General features: G+C 42.3%; 1 protein-coding gene across 1 annotated transcript in view; it reads right to left on the bottom strand.

The window, feature by feature from the left end:
• HECA (hdc homolog, cell cycle regulator) overlaps window positions 1-2,904 on the bottom strand; it is a 43,237-nt gene extending 40,333 nt beyond the window's left edge. The window contains exon 1 of the mRNA XM_049695591.1: window positions 2,502-2,904. Coding sequence (XP_049551548.1) covers window positions 2,502-2,772 — 271 coding nt within the window. The 5' untranslated portion in view covers window positions 2,773-2,904. The remainder of the gene's footprint in view (window positions 1-2,501) is intronic.
• Window positions 2,905-24,852: the final 21,948 nt, after the last annotated feature.

The following is a 24,852-nucleotide window of genomic DNA, read 5'->3' on the forward strand; positions in this document are numbered from 1 at the left end:
AAAGATTAATAGAATGTAGATTTACTACACCCTTGGAATAACTGTTTGATTGGTAATATTTATAATCACAAAATCTAATGTCACAGCTAAATAAAATATTGAAATATACTTGGAAATACCATAATAGTTGATTAATGTCATTTTTAAATTTAAAAATAATTGGGCCTTATCAGTTGATTCTGAGAGCTTGCACATATCAGTTGCCCCTTCCTTTAAAAATTCACCAATGGCACCTCTCCCACCCCTACATTATAAAGCACAGCTTTAAACAGCAAAAAACAAACAACAGAAAAAAGCATTTATAATTTCCTTATTTACCAATTTTGCACACAGGAGGCCTCAGCATCTATGTTAATTGTCATCAACTACAGTGAAAGGTTCTTCAAATTAAGGTGCATCATTCACTGAGACTTCACACCAGGTCAGAACCAAGAATTTGGCAACATAAAATTCAACTCACTGCTCTAACATAACTCAAGTTTGTACCTTCTCTAACTGTAATTACTGCAGTGTTTGCCCCATTTCTTCCTTCCCCCCCACCCCATTCATTTAATAAAACAAGCTCCAAATCAGAAATACATACCTTCACACAGATATATACAGAACTGCTAAATATACCTTAGATTGCCACTTCAGAGGAGAGCAGTAATAGGGACACCATAACCAGTAGCTTAATGTTTACGAATGAGGAGATACCACCAGCCCGAGAAAAACATTTCCTCACACCGCCTTAAAGTGGCCTAATCTTTTGGAGAAAGAAGAAGAGGAAACAGTCAACCTGAAGCTTCCACTCGGACAATAAAACAGCAGGGTAAGCCAGAAACACCCTGGGAATACCAGACCCATGCAGATGTCCTCTCTTGATTGCCACCTCTCCTTTAATACTTAACACAGCACTTGTAACACAGTAAATGTTTAATATCTTTTGAATGAGTGAATGATAGCTATCATTCACTGATCACTTACTTTTCTTGAGAAACTTTACTAAGCTTGTTACAAATGTAACAAGCCTTTAAAACAAGTACTGGGGGCTGGGTAGGGAAGGGACACTCTGAGCCTCACAATAACCTTATGAGGGAGCCAATACAATGAGTATATAATTCTTTTCCCCAATTTTACAGGTGAGGACATTGAGGCTCAGAAAAACCATCCTTCCCAAGATGACAAAACTCTAAATGGCTGAGCCAGGAGTCTGTCTTCTTTCCTTTTGCCACATCAATACCAAAATGAAGTTTAGAGCGAGGAAAACAAAAGAACATGGAGAATACAGTCTGGCCAAAAGTTGTATTTTCAAACATTCACAAATGGGATGTTTCTGGAAAAAAAAAAAAAAAAACTTCCCATTTCAAAATTGCAGAGACACAGCCAATGGGGCCTAAGGTTCTGCTCCTAACAGGCTACCTTTAATCTCCTCTGTTCAGATCACTGTCAGGTTCTTCTAAGTGCAGGTAACCTGTTTAAAAAGTGAGTGATCTGCGTAAAGAATGGCTTCAAAAGCTGAAACCTACAAGTTAAAAGCCAGATATAAAGAACCTAATCTCCCTTCATTAAAATACACCTATATTCCCTGTCCTGAAAAACTGCCTGACCAGAGGAATTCAAAGAACAGTCCAACTCCGAAAAAGTGTTTGCCCGATAACTAAAATTATGTCTCTGCAGTGACAACAGCAATCCTGTTACATCTTCACTATTCCTTAAATGCACCCTCAAAAGGTGCATTCAGGCACTACCTAAGATTATTAGGCTTCCTTCTAAAAATGTGAAGCAGAATTAAATAGAGGATGATTTTTTTTTTTAACTCCGGGCTGAGAACGGAAGTCAAGTTCAGATTCTCTTCCTTCCTCAAGCGAGCAAGAGAATTAAAGAGCACACCCCCACCCCCAGCGACACACACACACCCTACAGTAAAAATGTCTTGGGGCCTCTTCACCTGTGGCAATCGACACAACAAGCCTCGGTTTTCTGGGATTTTAGGCTCTCCTTCACTCTGGGGAGGGGAAGGCGGGTGGGTGAGGGGAGCAGAGGCAAGATGGAACTGGTGCCTAAGTTTTCAATCGGACCATTCTTCTCAACTTGGGCAGCTCTTTTTTTCCTTCCTTCCTTCTTTCCTTCCTTCCTTCCTCCCTCCCTTCCTCCCTTCCTTCCTCTCTCTCTCCCCGGTCCGGGACACACGCTCGGCTTTGCCAGCGCGGGCACGAAGGGCAGGGCCCGAGCGGAGCGCCGCCGCAGCCAGGCACCCAGGAGTCCCTTGGAGTCTGGGGCGCAGGCTGCACGGGGCGCGCGACCTGTGCGCCGCGCGGACACCGAGCCGGGGCCGCCGATCGATCGCCGCCGCCGGGCGTGGGGACCGGGAAGGGGCAGCCGCGGCGGGGCGGAGGGGCGGGGTGAGCACTTCCTGACTCTCGCATTGTCCACGCATCGCCCGCGCCACCCAGGGCCCCGCCGACGCGCCGTCCCCGTCGGCGAGTAAGTTGGCGCTCGCCCCTCCGGCCCCGTCTTACCGTTCTTGGCGTCACCAGCGGCTGCAGTCCCCGCGGCGGCCGCCGCGGCCGCGGCGCCGGGCCCCGCGCCTCCCGCGCCCGCCGCGCCCCCGGTGCCCGGCACGCCCGCCGCCGCCGCTCCGCAGCCGGCCGCCGCCGCCAGGGCCCCCCCGGCCGCCGCGCCCGCCGCGCCCGCCGCTGCCAGGGCGCCGGCTCCATTTTCCTGCTCGTCCCCGCTGCTGTTGGCGCGCTTGTTTTTGCGGCCGCCTTTACTGTTTTTGGGGTTGGGCATCTCGCGAGTGTCCAGGTGCCCCGCGTCGGCGAAGGCGGCTCCCAGCGGCTCGGCGCCCGGTCCGGGAGGCCGAGAACGGAGGGCGCGGGCCGGCGGCTCCTCTGGCGCCCGTCTAGCCGCGCGGCCCGCGCCGCGCCATCCCGGCCGCCGCGCCCTCCCCGGCTTCCTGGAGCCGGCGCGCGGCCACCCGAGGCTCGCAGCCGCGCGGGCGCCGCGGGCTCGGGGCGCAAGCTAGACGCTCCCGAGCCGGAGGGAAAAGGCGGGTCTCGGGCTTGTTTTGATTCGGCTTCGCTGACACGCTCTGGCCCCGCCTCCTCCCGTGACGACACTGGGGATTCGGCCTGGCCGCGCCCACCAGGTGACCTCACGGTAGCCCGGCCCGCCCGCGTGACGTCACGCCCCGCGCTGAGCCGGCCACCTTGGAGTGACGTCATCGGGGCGCCCTCACTCTCGGGGCCCTGCTGCACCCCGGCGCCTGCGGACCGACCTTCCTGAAATGGCCCCGAACGCCAATTCAATGGCATCTGGAGTTAGTCGGGGGCCTCCTGACCTTCATGCAACTGAGGCTTAGAACAATATGGTCTGGGAAAAATAGGCGGGCAACCAGAACAGGAATGGAAAGCAGAGGTTTTCTAATTAATCATCCATCGAAAGGCTTTGCCATTCAGAAACAATCGTAGATTCAGAAATTAAAGAAATAGAGTTGAGTTCCTAGACAATGGGAGAGCACAGCAGAGTCCGTGAATGGAAGGCCGTAACAGCCTAGTGGTGAAACCGCTCTCTCAAACAGGACCCACCATTCAGGGATGTTACTGAACATCGCAGGTAGTTCCTGGAGGTAGTGCCTGGAGGGGAAACCCAATCCCCTTGGATAGGACTGAGTTGTCCTGAAAGATAGGTGGCCACTGTTGTGAGCAGGTGGAGATTAGAAGGTGACACCTGTGATAAGGGGCAGGTGGACTTGAGGGGCAGGGCACCCTGGGAAGAGTTTCACATGGTCTCTTTTTCTGCAGCTCTTTTTCTGCTTTATGGAAAACCAGCTCTTTCCCAACCCTCCGGTCTCAGCTCAAACACATCACTTCCTTCATGATGATATAACTGACACACCTCCCCAGAAGAGCTATCAGAAGTATCACCTCATCCATCTCTAATTATGTTGTCAAAGTATAAGTTTACTTATTTCCTGTCTATCTGCTTCTCAAATGAAAGCTCCATAGGTAGGAGATTTTATGTGTCTTGGGCACCCCAGCGGACAGCTAGCATATATTTGTTGAGTGCATAAATTAAGTACTCTCCCCATAAACTATGGAGCGAAAACTATGTTAGCTGACAATTTACAGTTCTCCCTTCCTATGTAGTGTGATCTTCTTTAATTAACTCAGCTCTCCAGTAAAGAATCTTAGGCTGTGTTCTGAAGCATAAAGAGGTAGACAGGGAGGTACCCGCAGAGACTCTGACTGGGAACTCTGGGCATTTATAGCATTTATAGCATTTATAGCAGAGTCTGTTCCAGAGCCTGGAGCTACAGGAAAGAGCACTGGATACTCAGGAGCAATTGGTGGTTGGACTTTTCAGTAGGGAAGTGATGAATCTTTTAATTCCCTGATTTTGTTTGAGGAAAGTGACTCTTTATAGAGGGCCACCTCATAGTTATAATAGCTATTTTGTGCCTATACTTTCATGTCTATTTCTCTCCCACCCCAACTCCCCTAAGCACTAGAAGAGCTGGGATTGTCTATCTTTCTAACTAATTCTGCAGAGTCTAGCATAAAGCCTGACCCACAGTTAGTGTTGAATAAAATTTTGTTGAATGGAGGATACCTAAAGCATTCTTCTTCTGGATATATTTTTCTGAACCTTAAAGTCTCAGCTAAATCATCAATTCTCTAGGAAGCCTTCTCTGATACCCCAAAGTTAGATTCATCCCCATGTGCTCCCTGTACCTTGCCCACCACAAGAGCTTGCACACACAGTATTGAAATTGCCTATTTACTTGTCTCTTGTCTGGGCCCCCACTAGACTATAAGCTCTGTGATGGCAGAAGCTGTCTGTCTTAGTCGTCACTGTATCCATGGTACCTAATGCGGTGCATGGTACACAGTAGGTATTTAATGAATGCATGACAAATACATGAATAACTAAATGGACAAATGCTTTGAAGGTAGTAGATGCAGCAGGATTTGTTGGCCACTTGGACATGAGGGATGAAGGAGAGAGTTAAGAAATTCCGAATACTGGAGGAAAGGATGATGGTAGTTAATGAAAGGAAGACTTCAAGGGGAGGGTATTGGTGCTGTGGAGAAATGTAGTGAGTTAATGTGGGCCACTGGACTTAGATTAATTTCATTACTGATATCCCTCACTAGACATGGCTGAGAGATCTCAAAATATTTTGGTAACTTTGGCTTTGACTTTTTTTTTCTTTAAGTGTTTTGAGTTTTGGTTTTTTCTTTAACGGTGAGGATGAAGAAGCTTTAAAGTACAGGAAAATTTAGATAATTCTTTTCTTGAATAAGCGCATTGCTCTCATGCCATATTTAATCAGAGTAATCGTGCATGTACCCTGCAGACAGACATTCCCACCAGCTGCCTCCCACCTCTACATAACTGAGACTTCAGAATTGGAAACTTTCCCACAAAAATATCATAATTGGCTCAAAGCACACAGACACCCAGCCAGTTGCTGTTCTTGTTCATTGTGTAAGCCACCTCCTTCTCATTCAAACTGAAACAAAATGAAAAGGAGGAAGGAGAAGCGGGCCACTTCTTCCATGCCCAACCTTGCTAGTCTATTTTTAGCCTTAGTCAAATTTGACACACAGGCAATAGTTCTGATTTTATTGCAACAACAAAGAAAATGTACTAAATTCAAGATGTTAAAAACAAAACTTAAGTACAGTTAAAAGATTCCATTTTCTACTTTGCATAAAACATGCGGAATTTCACAGGAATCCTACTGTTCTAGCCCTTTTATCTTTCCCTTTTCCCCACCATTTCTGAAGGAGAAAGAGAGGGAGGAGGGAGGGAGGGACGGAGGAAGGACAGAAAGAAAAGAAAGAGAGAACCAGGTTAAAAAGCACAAGATGGAAGAGATGTCACAAAGCCCTCCCCTCAGATGCTTCCGGGGGAAGAACTCTAGGAAAACTGAGGAAGCCACTGAGCTCTGTAGAGCCACACTTGGCTTCTCTTTCTTTAATTTCCCCGATCAACTCATGTGCTCTGAAATGAACTTCAGAAAAAACGTACCTCTACCCAAGCTTTCCTTTCTCCAAACATCATCACTCGCTCCATCACCCAGGTCTTTGCAAAATTCAATAAAACACAGCAACAAATTAAGGTCACCGAAAGTAAACAATTTACACCCTGGAGAAAAGGAACAAGCTAATCTTCAGGGCTGGATGAGACTAAGTGGTCATTGTTTCAATGTTCTTATTCTGTTTGGTTTTTTTGTTTGAAATTTGTCCCTGTCTTCTGAACTCTCAGGGTGAACTAACTCATCTGGGCCAGAGTTAGCTTGATCTGCTAACATCACTTTAAGTAAATATACCTTGAACAATGTATATTATCTCTTTGCACCAGTTTCTTCCTCTGGAAGTAGCTTCTCCTTTGCCCACAGGTTTACTTTGAGGAATAATGATAATTGTGATTACAAAGAACTTTGACAAAAATGGAATACTAATATAAATAATAATATGGATTATTAAATGTCATAGATCTGCTCTCCTATTAGGTCATTCCCAATTATCAACAGTAATTTTTTTCTCAAATATGTCCCCTCAAAATCTCTGTTCAGGCCTTCAGTTTGACTTTTACATTATTTCCATAATATACAAAAGCAGTCACATAAAAGGTCAGAATTCTGCTCTCAGTAACCCCTGTACTGGTTGCTGACTCCACTTCAGTGACTTCTTTGCTCATACTGTTGTCGCAACTCAGCATTAACACTGTCTTGGACCCCAGTAATCTAAACAGGATGCTCCTTTCAAGGAATAGGTCAAGTATAATCTTTTGCAAGACAGATTTCCCTGGACTCATACCACCCCATACTCTCATTTTCCACCGCTGTGTGCCTACCACCTGGCTCCACCAATGTTTTCCAAACTGTGGGTCATATTCTCCTGACAGGTTTTAAAATTAATTCAGAGGGTTTCTCTCAGGATTTTTTGTAAATTGGAATAGAAGAGAAAATATCAGAATGCATTGCATATAGAAATTAAGTATTGTTTTGTAAAACATACATATTATTTTGTAAAATTTAGTTTTACACACACACAAACCCAAACAAATATATATATATATACTGAGTCATGATGTAAAGTCCATTTCTCATTGTGGGTGCAGACAAATGAACAATGACAACAAAAAAGTCTGAAAGTCACTTGCTATACCATACCATGAAGTATCAGATTTTATACAGGCTCTCTTTCCAAGGTCTTCTTACCACAGGGAGAGCATTTTCTCTCTCCCATTATATTTTAAATTCTCTGAAGATAGGCACCATATCTCATCTTTTATATTTCCTCCAATGAGCCTACCATCAAGAGTGCTTTGCTTGCAAGTACAACAAACACATATGAAACAAACAAAAAAAAATTAATCACCTATTAACCTGAATGGAAACACTTCTTTTCTCATACAGTGGTCCCCTCAGGTCCCCAGGAGATAGGTTAGCAGAGGCTAGCATTGTCAAAGAAGTCTTCATTGGAAAGTGTTGAGGATCAGCCTTTTAAAAAGGCATGAAAGCAAGAATAAGTATGGAGCATACAAAGGGGAGAGAGGAAGGTGTAGACACTCTAGTGTTTGTCAGGTGGAACTGGAACAATCAGATCACAATGGGCCCAGTGCAGCAGTGGACACACAGCTGGTTACAGACCAAACCTTGATAACTGCTAAGAAAGCTAGAACTCACCCGCCCTCTTTCCTTCCCTTGCTTTCTTTTTCCCCAATAGTACTTAATTACTATACTACATATTTTTTATTTTTATTACTATATGATATATTTTAATGTTTATTTACTTTGTTTACTGTCTTTCCTCACTAGAATGTAGATTTCAAGAGGGTGAGGATTTCTCTGTTGAATCCTCAGTGCCTAAAACAGTGCCCCGCAGATAGTAAGTGTTCGACACATATTTGTGGAATAAAAGAACATATAGAAGAACACCAGAAAAGAATAGTTCAAACCAGAGGTCAAGTGGGGGAAGAAAGAGCCTTCTAAAACCATATTACTATGTTCTTGGTAGACATAACATCCTTCTCCCATAGCTAGTGTAATATTTAATCCAAAGGAGACTAGCTTTTGTATAACAAGGAGCCCTATGACAGCCATATCTTCTTCAGCAATTGCAGTGACCACGCTAATATCACTTTCGACACCTTATATCTCCTCCCAAACTGGCACTGAAACTTCCAAGACTCTTTCATCACCTAGATTTCATCTTTAAGATCCTCTTTGTTTCTTCCCAATTAAATCAGTATTCTTCTACACTGCCACCCTAAAGCACGATTTCACCACTATGCTTTTGTCTCTCCTTCAACTGTCTACAAGGTTTGATTTAAATAATACAGCATTGGTCTTCTCTAAATACCTCTTTTAATACTGCACTAGTTCTATTGCTGCCTACCAAATTACCCCACAATTTAGCAGCTCAGAAAAACAAACATGCATTATTTCAGTTTCTGCATCAGGAATCTAGGCATGGCTTAGCTGGGTCCTCAGGCTCAGAGTGTCTCACGAGGCTCCAGTCCAGGTGTCAGCAGGGATGCAGTCCTGTCAAGTCAAAGCTTATCTGGGGGGAGGATCGCTCCTGAAGTTGTTGGCAGGATTCAATTCCTCAGGGCTGCTGGCCTGAGGCCTCCCTCATTTCCTTGTCATGTGAGTCCCCACAGAGGGCAGCAGCTTCATCCGAGTGAGCAAGTGAGACAGCAGGAGAGAGTAAACAAGACAGAAGCCAGTCTCTTGCAACTTAATCTCAGAAGTAACATCCATCATCTTTGCTGCACTCTGTTCCTTAAAAGCAAGTCCCTGGTTCAGCCCACGCTCAGGGGGAGAGGATCACACAAGGACATGAATACCAGGAGATGGGGATCATTGAAAACCATCTGAGAAGTTGCCCACAAGTATGTTAATATATTGCTTGCAATCCAAATTCTAATTCCTAAGGGCTTCAAGTTTAGTTTATAAGACAAGAGGGGTGGATTGTGGTAATCACTTCATAATGTATACGTATATCCAAACATCGGTCTCTGTACACTGTAAATATAAACAATTTTTATTTGCAATATGACAAAAAGAGTGAGAAAAGGTACTGACTTGTTCTGGTTCTTTCTTTTTAAATTACTGTTTCAACTAATCAATCTTTGATGACTAAATTTCACGAATTTAAAACTTTTGCAAAATGATTTTTGTTTAAACTGTTTCAGTCGTCTTATTCAAAACACTACTGACGGGGCTTCCCTGGTGGCGCAATGGTTGAGAGTCCGCCTGCCGATGCAGGGGACACGGGTTCGTGCCCCGGTCCGGGAAGTTTCCACATGCAGCGGAGGGGCTGGGCCCGTGAGCCATGGCCGCTGAGCCTGCGTGTCCAGAGCCTGTGCTCCGCAACGGGAGAGGCCACAACAGTGAGAGGCCCGCCTACCGCAAAAAAAATAAAAACCCACTACTGATGTTTAGAACAAACACACAGTATAGTACATGGTTGGATCCGAATGCCTGCTTCAAGGACACAACTTTTTTAAGTGCTAAGGTTACTGCGTGCCTGTTTCCGGAGTTAATTTTGATTGATCTTAAATAGAATTCTCTCTCAAGATTCCTCTTCCTCCTTTATTTCCACTTAGAACAATTTCTACCAAGGGTATCCTGAGAAACACTGCTTATGAAAGATGTGCCTCTATTTCTATGGTTAAATAAGTGCAAGAAACACTGCATGTTTTATGAGTCATGATATACATTGCTATAGTAAAGACCCTAAGAAGTCCAGCAGTAAAGAAACCTGCTTACTCCTAACTTAGAATTTCCCAAGTCTATACAACCTATAAATTCCTTTACATGTAATACCATTAACATCCTGTAAAACTAGAGTTCTGCTAAATAGTTTTTTGGGAAAATAGTGCCTTTGAGCAAAAAATAACTACTTCTAGCATTAGCGTTCAAGTGAATAAATACAATGGTGAAAATTCAAATGAAAGGTAGACAATGGATCCCTCTTGTATGCAACCAGTTCTTTGGAAAATGTCTTGGGAAAGATCTTTAAAAACTCTATAAACTCCAGCTGTTATAATGATAAGGATGCATTAAGTACTAATTCTAAATTATGTAAAACAGCTGAACATTCACGATACTGCTTCCATTTTCAGAAATGTATTTATGCTATCATTATTCCATTGAAGAACAAAACAATTAGTGTCCACAGCCTACTAAGGACTACTTTTTTTTCCAATGGGGAGACATCTTTACCAATATTACAACCAGAAGTAGCGTCCAACTTTTGTTCAGAACTTTTGCTATAATAAATACTCTAGAATCTGAAAATAAATCTCCTGTACCCTCTGAGTATGATAACAGTTCTTTTCTCTGCCATCACATGAAGAATCAGTTTCACCTTTAGTCCAGTTATAAGGGTTGTTATGTATGTTGCTGGAGTTAATTTTGCTTAATAGTGAATAGAATTCTCTCTCAAGATTTCCTTTCCTTCTGCAGAATACTCATTCTGAGTGCTTGAATGTAAATATGGTACTGCATGTATTGAACATGACCACAAGTTTGCTACTCCTCTCTTCAAGAGGCCAAGTCTATTTCCCTCCCCTTGAGTCTGACTTGGCCTTGTGACTTGCTTTGGCCAATTAAAAATGTAGCAAAACTGATGTTGCTGCAGTTCCCATCCCAGCGTTTGCTCATCCTCTCTTAAAGCCAGACATTATGCTGTGAAGGAGCCTGAGCTAGACTGTGGAATGATGAGAGTCCAGTGGAGGAGGTGACAAGGACTCTTTGCTTTTGACCAACCTTGAATCAGACTCCTCAGGGTCCTCTTGTTGATTAGGCCAGTTTATCAAAAATATCCCACCCTTAGTATCTTATTGCCCTGGCCTGCCCTCAGCAAGAATCCTATCAAGTTGGTTTAGCCAGACTCTCCCTACCCCTGATGTTTTCTCTCAGTAATTTTCCATCCACTGACCCCCACCGAGCTCTGCGGGCTATAAATTCCTAGTTTTTCTTGTTGTGTTTGGAGCTGAGCTCAATCTCTCTCCCCTTGTAGTAGTCCCCCTGAATAAAGTCTGCCTAACCATCTTAAACAAGTTTCAGGAATACATTTTTCCTTCCTTAAGGAAGGATCTTGGACAGCTGGAAGATAAGAAGCTGTCTTCCAGCCTCAGCCAAGCTCCTAGCTCAATGGTTCTCAGCCTGAGCAGTTTTGCCCCCAGGGGCATTTTTGGTTGTCACTTCTAGCATCTGGTAGGTAGAGGCCAAGGATGTGGTTAATCCTGCAATGCACAGGACAGCCTCCACAACAAAGAATTATCCCAGCCCCAAATGTAGTGCCAAGGTTGAGAAATCCTATCCTAGCTGAATGCAGCCGTATGAGTCACCACAGCTTCACCATATAGAGCAGATCGTCCAGATGAGCCCGTTCAAGCCACAGGATTGTGAGAAATGGTACCTAGCTGCTGTTCTAAGCAGCTCTTGGGGTAGTTTCAATGCTGTGCTCTTGTTTAACCGCTGAGGAGGGGAAGGGAAGGAGTCCTGACTTGCAGTGTTTGCACCTGCCCAAGGTATAAATGCTCCTACCGTGGCCAAGTTCAGGCTACCAACATGAGCCACTGAACACAAGGCTATAGAGAGGCGTGACAGTTGGCTCTGTGAATCAGTAGGACTTGGTTATACTGTCATAGGCAACTGAGGCAACATATGTAAAACGTCCTTTTATATCTGAATTCTAGGCAGGGGCTTTCCCATGTTCCGTTGACCACCTAGTCAGGGGTCTCTACTTATATACTCTCTGTGATCACATTTCTATCAGAAGCTTCTTTAAATGCCGAGACATTGATTCCAGTATTTCTGGCTTGCGCCATTTTTTACACCATTAAAACTGTCAAATTGGGTTTAGTCAAGAGGCTCCCACAGAGGATCACAGCATGGGCTCCACTCCAAAGGAATGCCACAGCACTCTCAAATCTGTAGTCCTGAGGCGAACGGTCTGATTTGGAATAAAATATTGCTCTCCCTAAACTGTGGGTTTTCTTTGTGAAATGTAACTTCTGAACAATAACTAGAGGATCCAGGCTAAAGTGGAAGCAGGGGTGGGGAGACAACCACCTAGGCTAGCTTTGGGCCCATGCTAAGGCATGCTTTTGTTCAGAAAAAAAAAATTTTTTTTGGCTATTTGGCTTGCAGGATCTTAGTTCCCTGACCAAGGATCGAACCCTGACCCCTGGCAGTCAAAGAGTGCAGTCCTAACCACTGGACCACCGGGGAACTCCCCAGAAAAAAAATTTTTTTCCCAGATAGATGGAATTGCTTCTAGCACATAAGCCCAAAACATTCTTTGTTATTTCCTAGAGCACCCATTCGTCAGGTTTCAGGGTGGACACTGGATTTAGGTTCTATTAAGTGTTATTAGAGCTGTGTGGTTAGGAGACTGCACAGAGCCAAACTTCCCAGGTTTCAGGCTTGGCTTACTAGCTGTGTGACCTTCGGCAACATATCTGTGAAATAGGGATAATGGTATCTATTTCAGAGTTAAGACAGATAACTTTTGTGTAGTGCCTAGCACATAGTAAGCTCTCAATAAACAATAGCTATTATTTTTATTAGCAGGAACATTTGAAGTTTATATTCACTGTTGCTACTCAAAGGCCCTCCTTTTAACTGTAAATGCTATTTAACATTCTACTTTTTTAACTGTAAACAAGTTTTTTTTTTTCTAAAAGCAGTGCTGGTTCTAGGTCAAGGATAAACTGTTTTCAGCACACAACTTTAGTCTCATCCAAGAACAAACCACACACTACTTCCTGTTGTGTGCAAATACGGGTACCTTAAAGAGACAGTCAAAACCAGGGACACACACGGATGCGAAGATTGCAGCAGAGTGCACTCTGGTGTACACAGCTGGCAGCCAGAATGGGAGAAGATTATAAGAAGCAATAGTTTCTTTGCCCAAGAGTTTGAAGTCGATTTGTGTGGGTATAAGAAGTTATTGCAAGTTACTAGATTAAAAAATTATGCAATGAAAACAGTATTTTTGGAAGAATAGTCTGACATTCAGTAACATTCAGGACTGATAGGATAGAAAAAGTGGTGGCTCAGAAGCCAGCAGAAAATCTACTGTATCATTTTGCGGATGAGATCATGAGAGTGTGGGATTAGGAGGTCAACGGGGAAACCAGAGGAAAGGATGTACATGACAGACATTTTGAAGGAAGAAATCATAGGCCCTAAAGACAAAAATCTTTGACCTTAAAGAAAGGCAATCTCATCACTATCTTATTTGGTTTAGATGGATACCATGAATTTCAATACCCACAAATAAATTGGTAGCACATTCCATTCTGGGAAAGCCCATAAGGGTAAAAAAGAACCCAATATTTACCCTATTGGTTTGTTTGCTTTTTTTTTTTTGCGGTACGTGGGCCTCTCACTGTTGTGGCCTCTCCCGTTGCGGAGCACAGGCTCCGGACGCGCAGTCTCAGCGGCCACGGCTCACGGCCCAGCCGCTCCGCGGCATATGGGATCCTCCCGGACCGAGGCACGAACCCGTGTCCCCTGCATCGGCAGGCGCACTCTCAACCACTGCGCCACCAGGGAAGCCCGGTTTGTTTGCTTTTAAAGAACAAAGTTAATTTACTATTAATCAAGATTTGAAAGCTCTAGTCAACACTGGGCATTTTGCCACTAAAAGATGCTGCCCAGTGAGCTAGATGCCTTTTGTACCAACTCTGGATTAAGCCAACAATCCTGGGTTCAATGGTTTCTCAAGACATTTTTACGTTTCAGTCTGAGATGAAAGAAGTGCCAGACATTTCCTGCCCAGCCTCCTAGGTGACTCTGTTTCCTAACCTAGTATCCAAAGAAGTAGATTTAACTACTCAACATGTATTTTTCTGGTACCAAGTTTATGCAAAGCTCTGTAATAGATGGCTAGCAAGCACCGTTCATTTATAAGTCACGAAGGTGTCATGACCATAGCATGAACAGGTTAAACAGAAGGAACTTTAGATTTGCTCCGTCTATTTACCTTTAACTCACGTGTGGGATATCTTCTGACTTCTTGCCTATAGGTGACAATTTGATTCACAGTCTTTTCCCTTTGTCTTACCACAGAAGAGAAAACAGGCATGGATCAAATTACCAGCTGATTCTTTTCTATTTTATAATGACAACTGCATTTGGTTTATTTTCAAAATATTTACTGAGCATATAATGAAGGTCTGTGCCACATCCAACTGCAGTGATGAAGAAACAAACCCAGTCCACTCTCATGGAGTTCAGAGCCTGGTGAGAGAAAGCCACAGATAATGTCCTTATTCTCATGTCTTTCTTCAAAAGGACTTACAGAGAACAAAGAGATGTGCAACATAAGAAAATGAAGTATATTAGAAGAAAATGAGAAAGATAGGGCAAAGGGAAAGCAATGATGGGATCATACAATAGAGGTGGACTAATACACAAAATAAATACAATGAAGGCCTACATGTATTTGCTAAGGATCCACTAGGAATTTGGCTCTAAGCTTTTTAGCAATCTCTGTAAAAGAAGAAACATGGTCAGTCACACAATCCACAGCTTCCACCAGATAAAAGCGGAATAACTACTCAAGAAAAATATAGCTAGTCCTGATATAAGGCCAAACAATCAAACCCCCAAGGATCCTACAAATGCAATACTATTGATATCCTGAAGAGCATCCTCAATAATATCCTTATAGTGAAGGAGCGGGGCTATTTCTTACAGCACATCTCAGTGTGAGCTGATGTCTTATCATCAAAGTCCAGTTCAGTAAAAGCGATTTTACATGGTTTTGCCTAAGCAGAAAAATTCATTATAATGTGATAGAAATATGCATAAAGTTCTATGGGAGAACAGAGGGGACACAACTGCAATTTCATTGTTCAAACCGTTGGAGCGTGGGACTTCCCTGGTGGCGCAATGGATCAGACTCCGTGCTCCCAATGCAGGGGGCCTGGGTTTGATCCCTGGTCGGGAAACTAGATGCTACGTGCATGCCGCAACTAAGAGTTAGAATGCCACAACTAAGGAGCCCTCATGCCACAACTAAGGAGGCCACATGCCGCTCCTAAGGAGTCCAGCTGCCAAAACTAAGACCTGGTGCAACCAAATTAAAAAAACCCAAAAAAACTGCTGGAGCAGATGTCATCATTGAGGAGAGATTCTGGGAACTTCTATTCAATTTTCAAAGGAAATATGCAAGTTTTGCTGCAAACACCTCACCTTCTTAAAACTCGAATTTTTATTATGGATGCAACATTGTTTTAAAAGGGCATTCTCACCATGGCAAAATTCACATTAAAAAATCAAGACACTTTCAATTGAAAGATGCTCATTTTCTCTACAGGGTACATCTCTCAGCTCGCCTTTAATATTAAATATAATGAACAATAAATTGAGGGGAAAAAAAGAGTCTACTAACCTGAGGGGTGGGTGCCCATAGAATCGATGAGAGCTTAGAGTTATATCAAGTTTATAGTAGGCTCCCCCGCAAGCCCAAGACCACAGAACAAAGGGAGTTCTTGGGAGATGAGTTCTGATTCCACGTTAAACTGCATTTAAAAAAAAAATGATATGGTCAGGAGCTAGATTTCTACCTGATAATAGAAAAAGAAAGGACACACAGAAAAAGAGGTTGTCAACATAGTTCACACATCTGGTATCAAAGAGTCTTACATTGCTAATCCACTTAATGAAAAGGGGTGACAAGATTTGTCTTGAAGGGAAAGAAAAGCAAAAAGAATGTAAATGCTTCTATGGTTGGTTTTATGAAGGAAGTATTTTTCTTCAATATTCAAAGAGGTGTGAAAGGGAAGTGGCATTTTCCAGCTCTTTGTACCATGACCAGCTTCCTCATCAACAGGTTCAGGGCAGCCTGGGTGAACCAGTCAAGTGAGTGACAGCAGGGTCTCCATAGCTCGGTGATTGAGACTAACACCAGATAGCAAAGGATAATGTTAAATCCCCTCAGATAAAAATGCACAAAACGAGAATGATTGGCACAGATGAGAAATTTACTTGCCCACCACCAGTCAAAGAGCACTGAGAACCATTTGCACTGATGCTCTATCTCCCAGTACCTGTGATTAGCTGCTGAGATTACAAAACAATATTTAAGATCTTCACCCAGCAGTGCTTTAGATACTAAGGTTGACAACATTGTGTGCGTGACAGAAATAAAAACCGAGTATTTCAAATCCATCTGCCACCCTGTAAAGAGGGTGGATCACTCAGCTTAAGAATCTTTTGTCTGCTGAGCACAAATGAAGTCATCCTTGGTACTACAGACACTTGGAGACAGTATTAAGTGATGGGTGAGGAGGCGTGGGCGTGAGATCTATTTCTAAGCAGAGAGAGGGGAAAGGTGGGCGGGAAGGAAACTAGAAGGGTAGGAAGCTGGAGGTGTTATGAAAGGGAGGGAAGAGGAAACACAGGGCGCTAGCGACGCATCAACTGGCGGGAGGGAGAGGGAGAGATCTGGGGGAGAAAACAGATTTGAGGAAGGAGACTCGCCTCTTCGAGGAAATGTTTTGCCCTGTAACCAACTGCCCCAGTCTCCATATACGCGTATATCACAATGTAAAACCTCGTGTAAAATACCAGCCTCTCAACACTGGCTTCCGGGGCGGATTTTCTTTGGGGGAACCAAAAGTCATGTTTGATCCTACTTCACAGCTGGAGTGGGTCGAGAATAGAGGCGGCCCTGAGAGGACAGGCACATCCATCCAGTGTATTTTCCTAACTCTGTGACGAGCCAATAAAAATCATGGAAAGCCTGCAGCCATCTTTGTCTCCACATCACTCTTCCCACTTCATCCACTGAGTGTCCAGATCCTGTAGATTCTGCCTCTCCAGTCTCTCACAAGTAGACCTCCTTCCTTTCTATTCCCACCACCATTTCCCCTGTATGACCTTCCCTGACTTCTGGCAGGGCTCAATCTCTCCCAGCCCTCAATACCCGCCACCCTTTTCTGTAATTCACTTCCCCCTTGGATCTGTTCTAACTTATATTTTGAATTATTGATATTTACGCAGACACTGACTCTCTGAGTACACCGGTAGCTATATGAGAGCTGCGTTCTCCTCAACTTTATAGATTTGACGAATAGTGTTTAGGAAATCTTCGTGAAAGCAAGGGAGAGAGAAGGAAAGGGGAATGAAAAGGGAAGTAGAAAGGGATGGAATAAAATGAAAGGGGAGAGAAGGAAGGGAGTGGAAGAAATTCAGTAGCATCTTTTTATCTGGGGTATGTAATAGGTCTTCCGTACAAGTTTAATTTTGTTTCTTCTCAAAATAATCTTTTCCGTACTTTTTCTTTTTTCATAACCACATCCCTATTTTATTTGGAATAGATGACTCACACAGCATTTATACATATTCAAATACCAGTGTTTAGCCCCACATTTCCCTCTTACCCTAATACCTCTTCTACTTTGATTTTCTTTACAATGTTCTTTATTCTTCAGATAGTAGAAAAATAGACTAAAAAGTTTGGAGGCTGTTCTAAATAATTTTATTCTACTGTATACTTCATTTATCCTTTCTGAGTATCAGAGGTATTTCATGAGGGCCAGTATGTTATATATTTCTAAAATGATTATTTTTCTCATTTCTCTGGCTCAGAGAAATCTGACAAGAACCTCTGCAGCTGCACTGGTTATAGTCTCAGACTGATCCCCAGCCAGGTGCAAGGACAATAGCTGTTTATTAATATACCCCAGGCCAGCTGTTGTCTTAACATGTGCAATACCCAGGCCCTGGGGATGAGGACTCTATTTTATCTGCAGCCTCCCCCTTTTTGGTAAGGAATAAACTTTGCTATCAGTTTTGAAATAGCTTCTAATAAGTTAAAAGAAATAAATTTTTTTATGCAATATATTTTTCACCCAAAGCACCAATGATAGACCCTAATGTCTGCTGTGAAATGATGGGTGAAATGATGTATGTGATTTCACTCGAGTCTGCCATGGAAATCAATCCTCCATGAAAGTACCCTGTAATCGGGTATAATTGAACATAATGAACAGGTAAAACATGAAACAGAAGAACACATTGGCAGGTAATATGTAAGAGGACCAAGGGAATACTCGTAAAAGGGAGACAAGACAATATAGGTGATATTTCAGTTTTTAAAACTACTAACAAAGTTCTCTAAGGAACCCCCAAAATAGCGAGAGGGGCTCCAGCTTGCAAATAGGCCATACTCTCCATTCTGTCACTTTTAAGTTTGTGCCTTATTCATAAATACTTGATCATCATCATTCATAAATACTTATCATCTAAAATCAGAAAGGCGGCAGAAACTAAAGTATTCTGTGTCAGATTTATTTTATCCAAAGTCATACAATCTTACATTGGGAAGAGACCTTGCAATCTGAACTCCCGTTGAGCCCTGGAATTCCTTCTACCAAGTCCTGAAGCAGATGATCATTTAGCCTTAGACTGACTCCAAACTTGCTTCATCATTTAGCCTTGACTTGAACTCTTCCCATGACAGTGAGCTAAGGCAGGCTACTTCATTATTGGAGATTTGTGTTTCCCAGAAATTTCCTTCGTATGTTAAGGTGAATCTTGCTTCCTTATAATTTCTCTCGATTGATCATAGTTTTGCTCTCTGGAAGATTCTATGTTATCATTTGTGGAGAAACCCTTGAGTAGATAGAGTGACAATTTAAGATATCCTAGGTCTGAAGAGTAGACAATTAAGAGAGGTGAAATAAGATACATACTTATATATCCAACGATGCCTTTGGATCAAAGTAAATAGCATAGCTCGTTATTCCAACTTACATTCACAGTACATAGTGTATACAGTTAAGATTTAAAGGTATGTCACCCTCAAGTACAATGTGATACCTTCTCTAACTAGACTCAGCCGTCATCCCTCAATTTGTTATATTGTTCCAATTTCTGTGATCTCCCTAGCCTAAAATCCAGCAGGTGAAAGGCTTTGGGAATGAGAGACATAGGAAAATAATTTTTCCAAGTATTTTTTTCCCTGAAAATATTCGGGAATGGCATTTCTTTTTGCTTAGTTTTTAGCCCAATAAACTTGATGTTAAAATTTGTCACACATAAACAGAGAGGCCTTGGGAGACATCTGCATCACTCCAGACTCAGGCAAAACTACAGACTTTGCAAACAACACCTTGAAACTCTACCACTTCCCCTGCTTCTGAGGTTAAAAGCAAGTGCTTGCCCTCATTACTCTAGTTAAGATCTTATCTTCTGTTGTTTTTCTTCCTCTGATAGGCTGCTCTGGGCACAGTAGAAAAGTGCTTTGATATTTGCTTTCCTCCAGGCTCAAACTAAAAGAAGACCATCAGGAAAATACACTCGCACTCACACATACACACGCACGCGCACGCGCGCGCACACAGCATTAGTCTATGCATTTCTGACTTTCCTTCCTCATTTGTGATGGATAAATCGCCATGTCCTCTGCTTTGGGTTTTTATAACCATAACTTCATAAAAGAGATTTGTTCACTTCAAGTAATTAACTTTTTCTTCCTCTAAACAAATTTCGAAAGGGATATATTTTCAACACTGTAGATTGGTTCTCTCATAGGTTACTAATATGCTGAATTCCTTTTGAACAACAACGGAGCATATATTTCTATCATATGCTTCAAAGAATATAGCAGACTGAGTTCTAGAAAGCAGGAGTGCTTTCTAAATGGATACATTTTTTAAACCAAATGGCCAAATTAAGCCAGATTATGCTGGGAATCTGAGATATTTAAAAATCATTAGAATTGACAGAATAAAGAAATACCTATTTAGGGCTTCCCTGGTGGTGCAGTGGTTGAGAGTCCGCCTGCCGATGCAGGGGACACGGGTTCGTGCCCCGGTCCGGGAGGATCCCACATGCCGCGGAGCGGCTGGGTCCGTGAGCCATGGCCGCTGAGCCTGCGCATCCGGAGCCTGTGCGCCGCAACGGGAGAGGCCACAACAGTGAGAGGCCCGCGTATCGCAAAAAAAAAAAAAAAAAAAAAAAAGAAATACCTATTTAAATGCAAAATAATTCTTTTTCTCTTTACCTTTTTAAGGTCAGTGAAAGAGAGGTCTCACAATTTTACAACTGTTAAAAAAATTAAACTATATAACATCTACTTTCATAAATATTTATCCAGTTTAGTCTTAAAAAACAAGCCAGGAGGCAGTACTTTCCACATGTTTGCAAGTAAGGAAACAGGCTGAGGAACGAAGAGCTGAGACAGCCTCAACATCCCAGGAGCCAAACTTGGCGTCTCATGACATCAGAGCCCAGGTGTGTCCACTACAGCATCACTATTCTACTGATCTGTGGGTTCACTTTGGTCTGCTATTCCAAATAAGAAAGACCCTTGCATTTGCTTTCTAAATAGTTATATTCCAAACATCGTTAGCTTAGTAAATCTTGAAAATTTTCAGATGATTCTTTATTCATGGACTAAGCCAGGTCCTTTGCAGGAGATTTCCAAAAATAAAAAATAAATTGGAACAGATGAACTAAAAGACAAGTTTTAATTTTAAAACTAGTAATTCTAGGGACTTCCCTGGCAGTCCAGTGGTTAAGACTCCAAGCTTCCACTGCAGGGGGCACAAATTCAATCCCTGATTGGGGAACTAAGATCCCACAGGCCGCACAGCATGGCCAAAAAATAAATAAATAAAATAGTAATTCTATGAGATTACACACAGACACACATCAAAGCAAGAAACAAACATATACTTAAATAGACAAATTAGGGTATGTGAGAATCCTGCTTTATGCAAGACAGACAAACATTAAAATGACCTGGAATTTGCAAAAAATAAACTGTGAGAGCCTCACCCTCAGAAATTATGATTTAATTAGCCTGGCAAAGAGCTCCCAAATTAAAAGTTTTTCTTAAACTTCTTAAAAAGAACTTCTTTAAAGGTCCCTGGGTCATTCTAATGTGCAGCCAGGACTGTGTCTGTGGGGAATTTGGAGAATGGAAGCCAGGCAGAGGACAGTTCATACTTTCTCTTCTTGAGAGTCAACATTTCTGCTTGTATTAAAGAGGTTGTGGTGATAAATACCACAAGAGGCATCCACTGGTATTAGTCTTGGAAGGCTTTTAAAGGAGATGAGGCTTAAGCAGAATTTTGAAAGAGAACAGAGTGTAATTTTACTATGAGAATAGAGGAGCCCACATTAGGTCAGGGAGTTAGACGTGTAAGAGTGAATTATGTTCAGAGCTGAAACAGAGCTTTTAACTGAGAACAATTAAGGAATACCAAGAAACCCATGATCAAAACTTTGTTTCTTCTAGGCACTCAGTAAATAGTAATTAAATTTCATTGTAATTGAATTGAAATAATCTTAATGGAAGATCATTAAGTGGCTCAGATTAAGTTCTATATTTATCACTGTGTCCCTGTGTCTGTTTAATCCTGGATCTGCTCTCAGAGATTCAGAAATATTATGACCCAAGGATCATTCTCTTCAGTCTCCCTTCCTACTGCATATTACCTTTATTTGAATGGAAATGCATACTCGTAGTAACATCTCCTCCTTATTTTCAGCAGACCAAATGTTACCCTGACCCCACTCAATTAAAGATAATTCTGAGATAATATAAAATTTCCCATTATCCCAAACATAGTGGGTAGCTCTTAAGGTCCTATGATGATGGTCCCATGACCATGGGGGGAAATGGATTATATTAATATTTCACTAAAACATTTCCGCTGAACTTTAGAATCTAATAATACCATTAGAGTTATACCTAGTTCCTTGTTAAAAATTGTAAAATATTTCTCATCCTGTTTTAAATATTACTTTTGTTTCCGAGAGAGAGTAGAGCAAAATAAGGATAGTTTGTGAGGTATATAAAGAAACTATTCACTGGCTAATTAACTGAGAGTGAAATTTTAATGAGACTTGCTTGAAAATCCAACATGACCTTCCTGTACCATCTTTCCTTGAGGATCATGCCATCAACGCTTAAAGATCAGTACCTGTAGCTCCAATAGCAAACATAGCAGCAGCTGTCATCAACAGGTAGCAAGACATGGCAGGATTAAACAGAGCATCCTTATCTTCAGGTGGAAACATGGCATAAGGTATGCTGGACATTAATAGGATCTGTGGGAATGGTGTAATATCTGACCCTGCAAAATATTGAAAGAGTCACAGGCTGTCTTTGAGGCCACTACCCCTCAATCATAAGTTTATTCATTCACCCATTCATTCATTCAGCAAACACTGAGACTGCACTATGTGCAAGACGCTGAATAGGCCAGGCTACTGTCTGCTCTCGCAGGGCTTCGTGGGGGAAAACTGTCAATAAACAAGTAAGCAGATTTAAAATTATAATTAGAAATTGAAAAATAAATATCGTGAAGGCAATAAACAGTGGGTAACGTAAGCGACTAATGAGAGGGCACCAGCCCTGCACACAGTCAGGAGAAGGAATTTGAGCAGAGGGAAGATTCTAGATGAGGCTGGATGGTAAGGAGCTCAAGGCCAGGTTGTACGGGACCTCTTTTCTGTTCGGCCTGGATCCTCTCTGCTGCCCAAGAACACCTTCTGCAGGATCCAAACCGAGTTGGTGCCTCACTGTCTCCTTTGTGAGAACTATTCTGCAGTAGATTCAGCCTTGTATTGTGCATACGCACATGCGTGTATGCGTGTGTGTGTGTGTATGTGTTGGGGGAGATGTTGCTAGCATAATTCAGGTTTTGAAATAAAGTTAATTATTTTTTTTCTCCCGCAGTTATAAACTTAATTTTTCAAGAAATCTACATGGGCAATTACTGTTGAGTGTTGCTCATCTGGGGAGCCCAAACTTACGGACAGTGAGAAAGCTACCCCAGTGAGACCTCTGAATCCTCTAATTTGCTGAGTTTGGGGGGTGATTTGGGGTGGGGCAGGGAATAGCAGTGCTATAACAAGAGCTTAAAAGGCGGTGATGCATGTCAGCTAGTTAGGGAGTATCTCAAGGGAACTGATGTAAAAAGTCAGTTGTGATGGCTACACCATTTAGCTTTGATGTTCTCAACCATTTGAACCTAATATCTACTTTTGATAAATATAAAAACCTCATATACTCTGTTATGGCGTGAATTGTGTCCCCTCCACCACCCCGCCCCCAAAATATGTTGAATTCCTAATACCCAGTATCTGCAAATGTGACCTTATTTGGAAACGGGGTATTGGCAGATGCTCAAGATGAGGTCATTAGGGTGGGCCCTAGACTAATATGACTATATCTTCATAAAAAGGGGAAATTTGGACACAGACACAGTCACACAGGGTGAACGCCATATGAAGATGATGGCAGAAATCAGGGTGATGCAACTACAAGTCCAGAAATGCCAAAGATCGCCAGCAAACCATTAGAAACCACGTGGGAGGTACAGAACAGGTTCTCCCTCAAAACAGCCAAACCTGCTGACACCTTGATCTTGTACTTCTAGCCTCTAGAACTGCAAGACAATGAATTTCTGTTGTTTTAAGCAACCCAGTTTGTAATACTTTGTTATGGCAGCCCTAGCAAAACTAATACACAAGACTTGCCATATTTTACCTCTTATTTTTAAATAATTATAGATTCATAGGAAGTTACTTTTCCATTTATTTTGAAATTTCAAAGAGACTTGTAGGAATGTGTATAGGTTTATCAAAAGTAGATGTTGGGTTTAAAAGTTTCAAAACTTCAAAGCTAAAGGGTGTAGCCACCACAACTGACTTTTTACATAGGTTCCCATGAGCTGCTCCCTAACTTGCTGACATGCTTTTCAAAAATATGTATCATAGCCCACCCATTCCTGGGCTGATATCCATCATGGTAAGAGAGTATGTAACCCACCTTCACACTGCACAGGCGAGAATCACTGTTCTAACTTCTCTGAATTATTGGGTGGGCCAAAAAGTGCCTTCGGTTTTTAAGTAAAAATAAAAGAAACATTTTTCATTTTCACAACAACTTTATTGAACAACATATTCACCCTTTTGTTCCACTACCTTCTGCCATTTTTCAGGCAACTTCATAATTCCATCTTCCAAAAACCTTTCATCTTTTTGAGCAAAGAACTGTTCCAGGTGCCTTTTACAGTCTTCCAGGGAATTAAAATTTTTTCCATTAAGAGAATTTTATAAAGACCAAAATAAATGGAAATCCGAAGGTTGATTTCCAGTGTATGGAGAAGCACCTTCTCCATACACTGCACAAATCTTTTTTTGTGTTTCAGTTGCATTTTTACCTTTCTTGAAATAATAAAGCATAGTATGCCAAAGATGTAGCTTTTTTTCTTCCATCTTCGGTATTAAAATGGCTACACAAAAAGTCACCAATTTTGATGTCTTTTTTAAAATGCATGCTGATATGACAGCTGTCACATACAATCTAACAGAATTGTTTCGAATGAAGTTAAAGACAACTATGTGTGACTAGAGCCATCTTACGGAAAAAACCAAACAAAACTTTTGGCCAACCCAATATATAGGAGTAGGGAGGGAAGGCCTGGGTGCCAGCCAGACCTCTTCTCAACCCCAGAGGAGATCTGCACCAAGATATAATATTGGGGGGAGGTAGTAGAATGCTATACAATGCCCCCCCTGAAACCTCCACCTGGTGATGTCCAGAAAATACTCCAATAGCAGGCTGGACAATTATTTCCATCCTTAGGCATGAGTATCTGGGAAACCACCAACTTAACAGAGGAATGGGAACCAGGAAGACCAGGAATGGAGACCAGGAAGATCTTTATACCGTCTTGGCCCCAATCCTAATATGCTATGGAGTGACGGAATTTCATCTTGTCTTGGAACTAAAGTTATAGGTAACGTATCAGCTTCCTGGGTGCAGTGGGGGGTGGGGGTGGGGTGGTCATAACAAAGTACCACAA

The sequence above is a fragment of the Orcinus orca genome, chromosome 12, assembly GCF_937001465.1.
Source record: "Orcinus orca chromosome 12, mOrcOrc1.1, whole genome shotgun sequence".
Lineage (NCBI taxonomy): Eukaryota > Metazoa > Chordata > Mammalia > Artiodactyla > Delphinidae > Orcinus > Orcinus orca.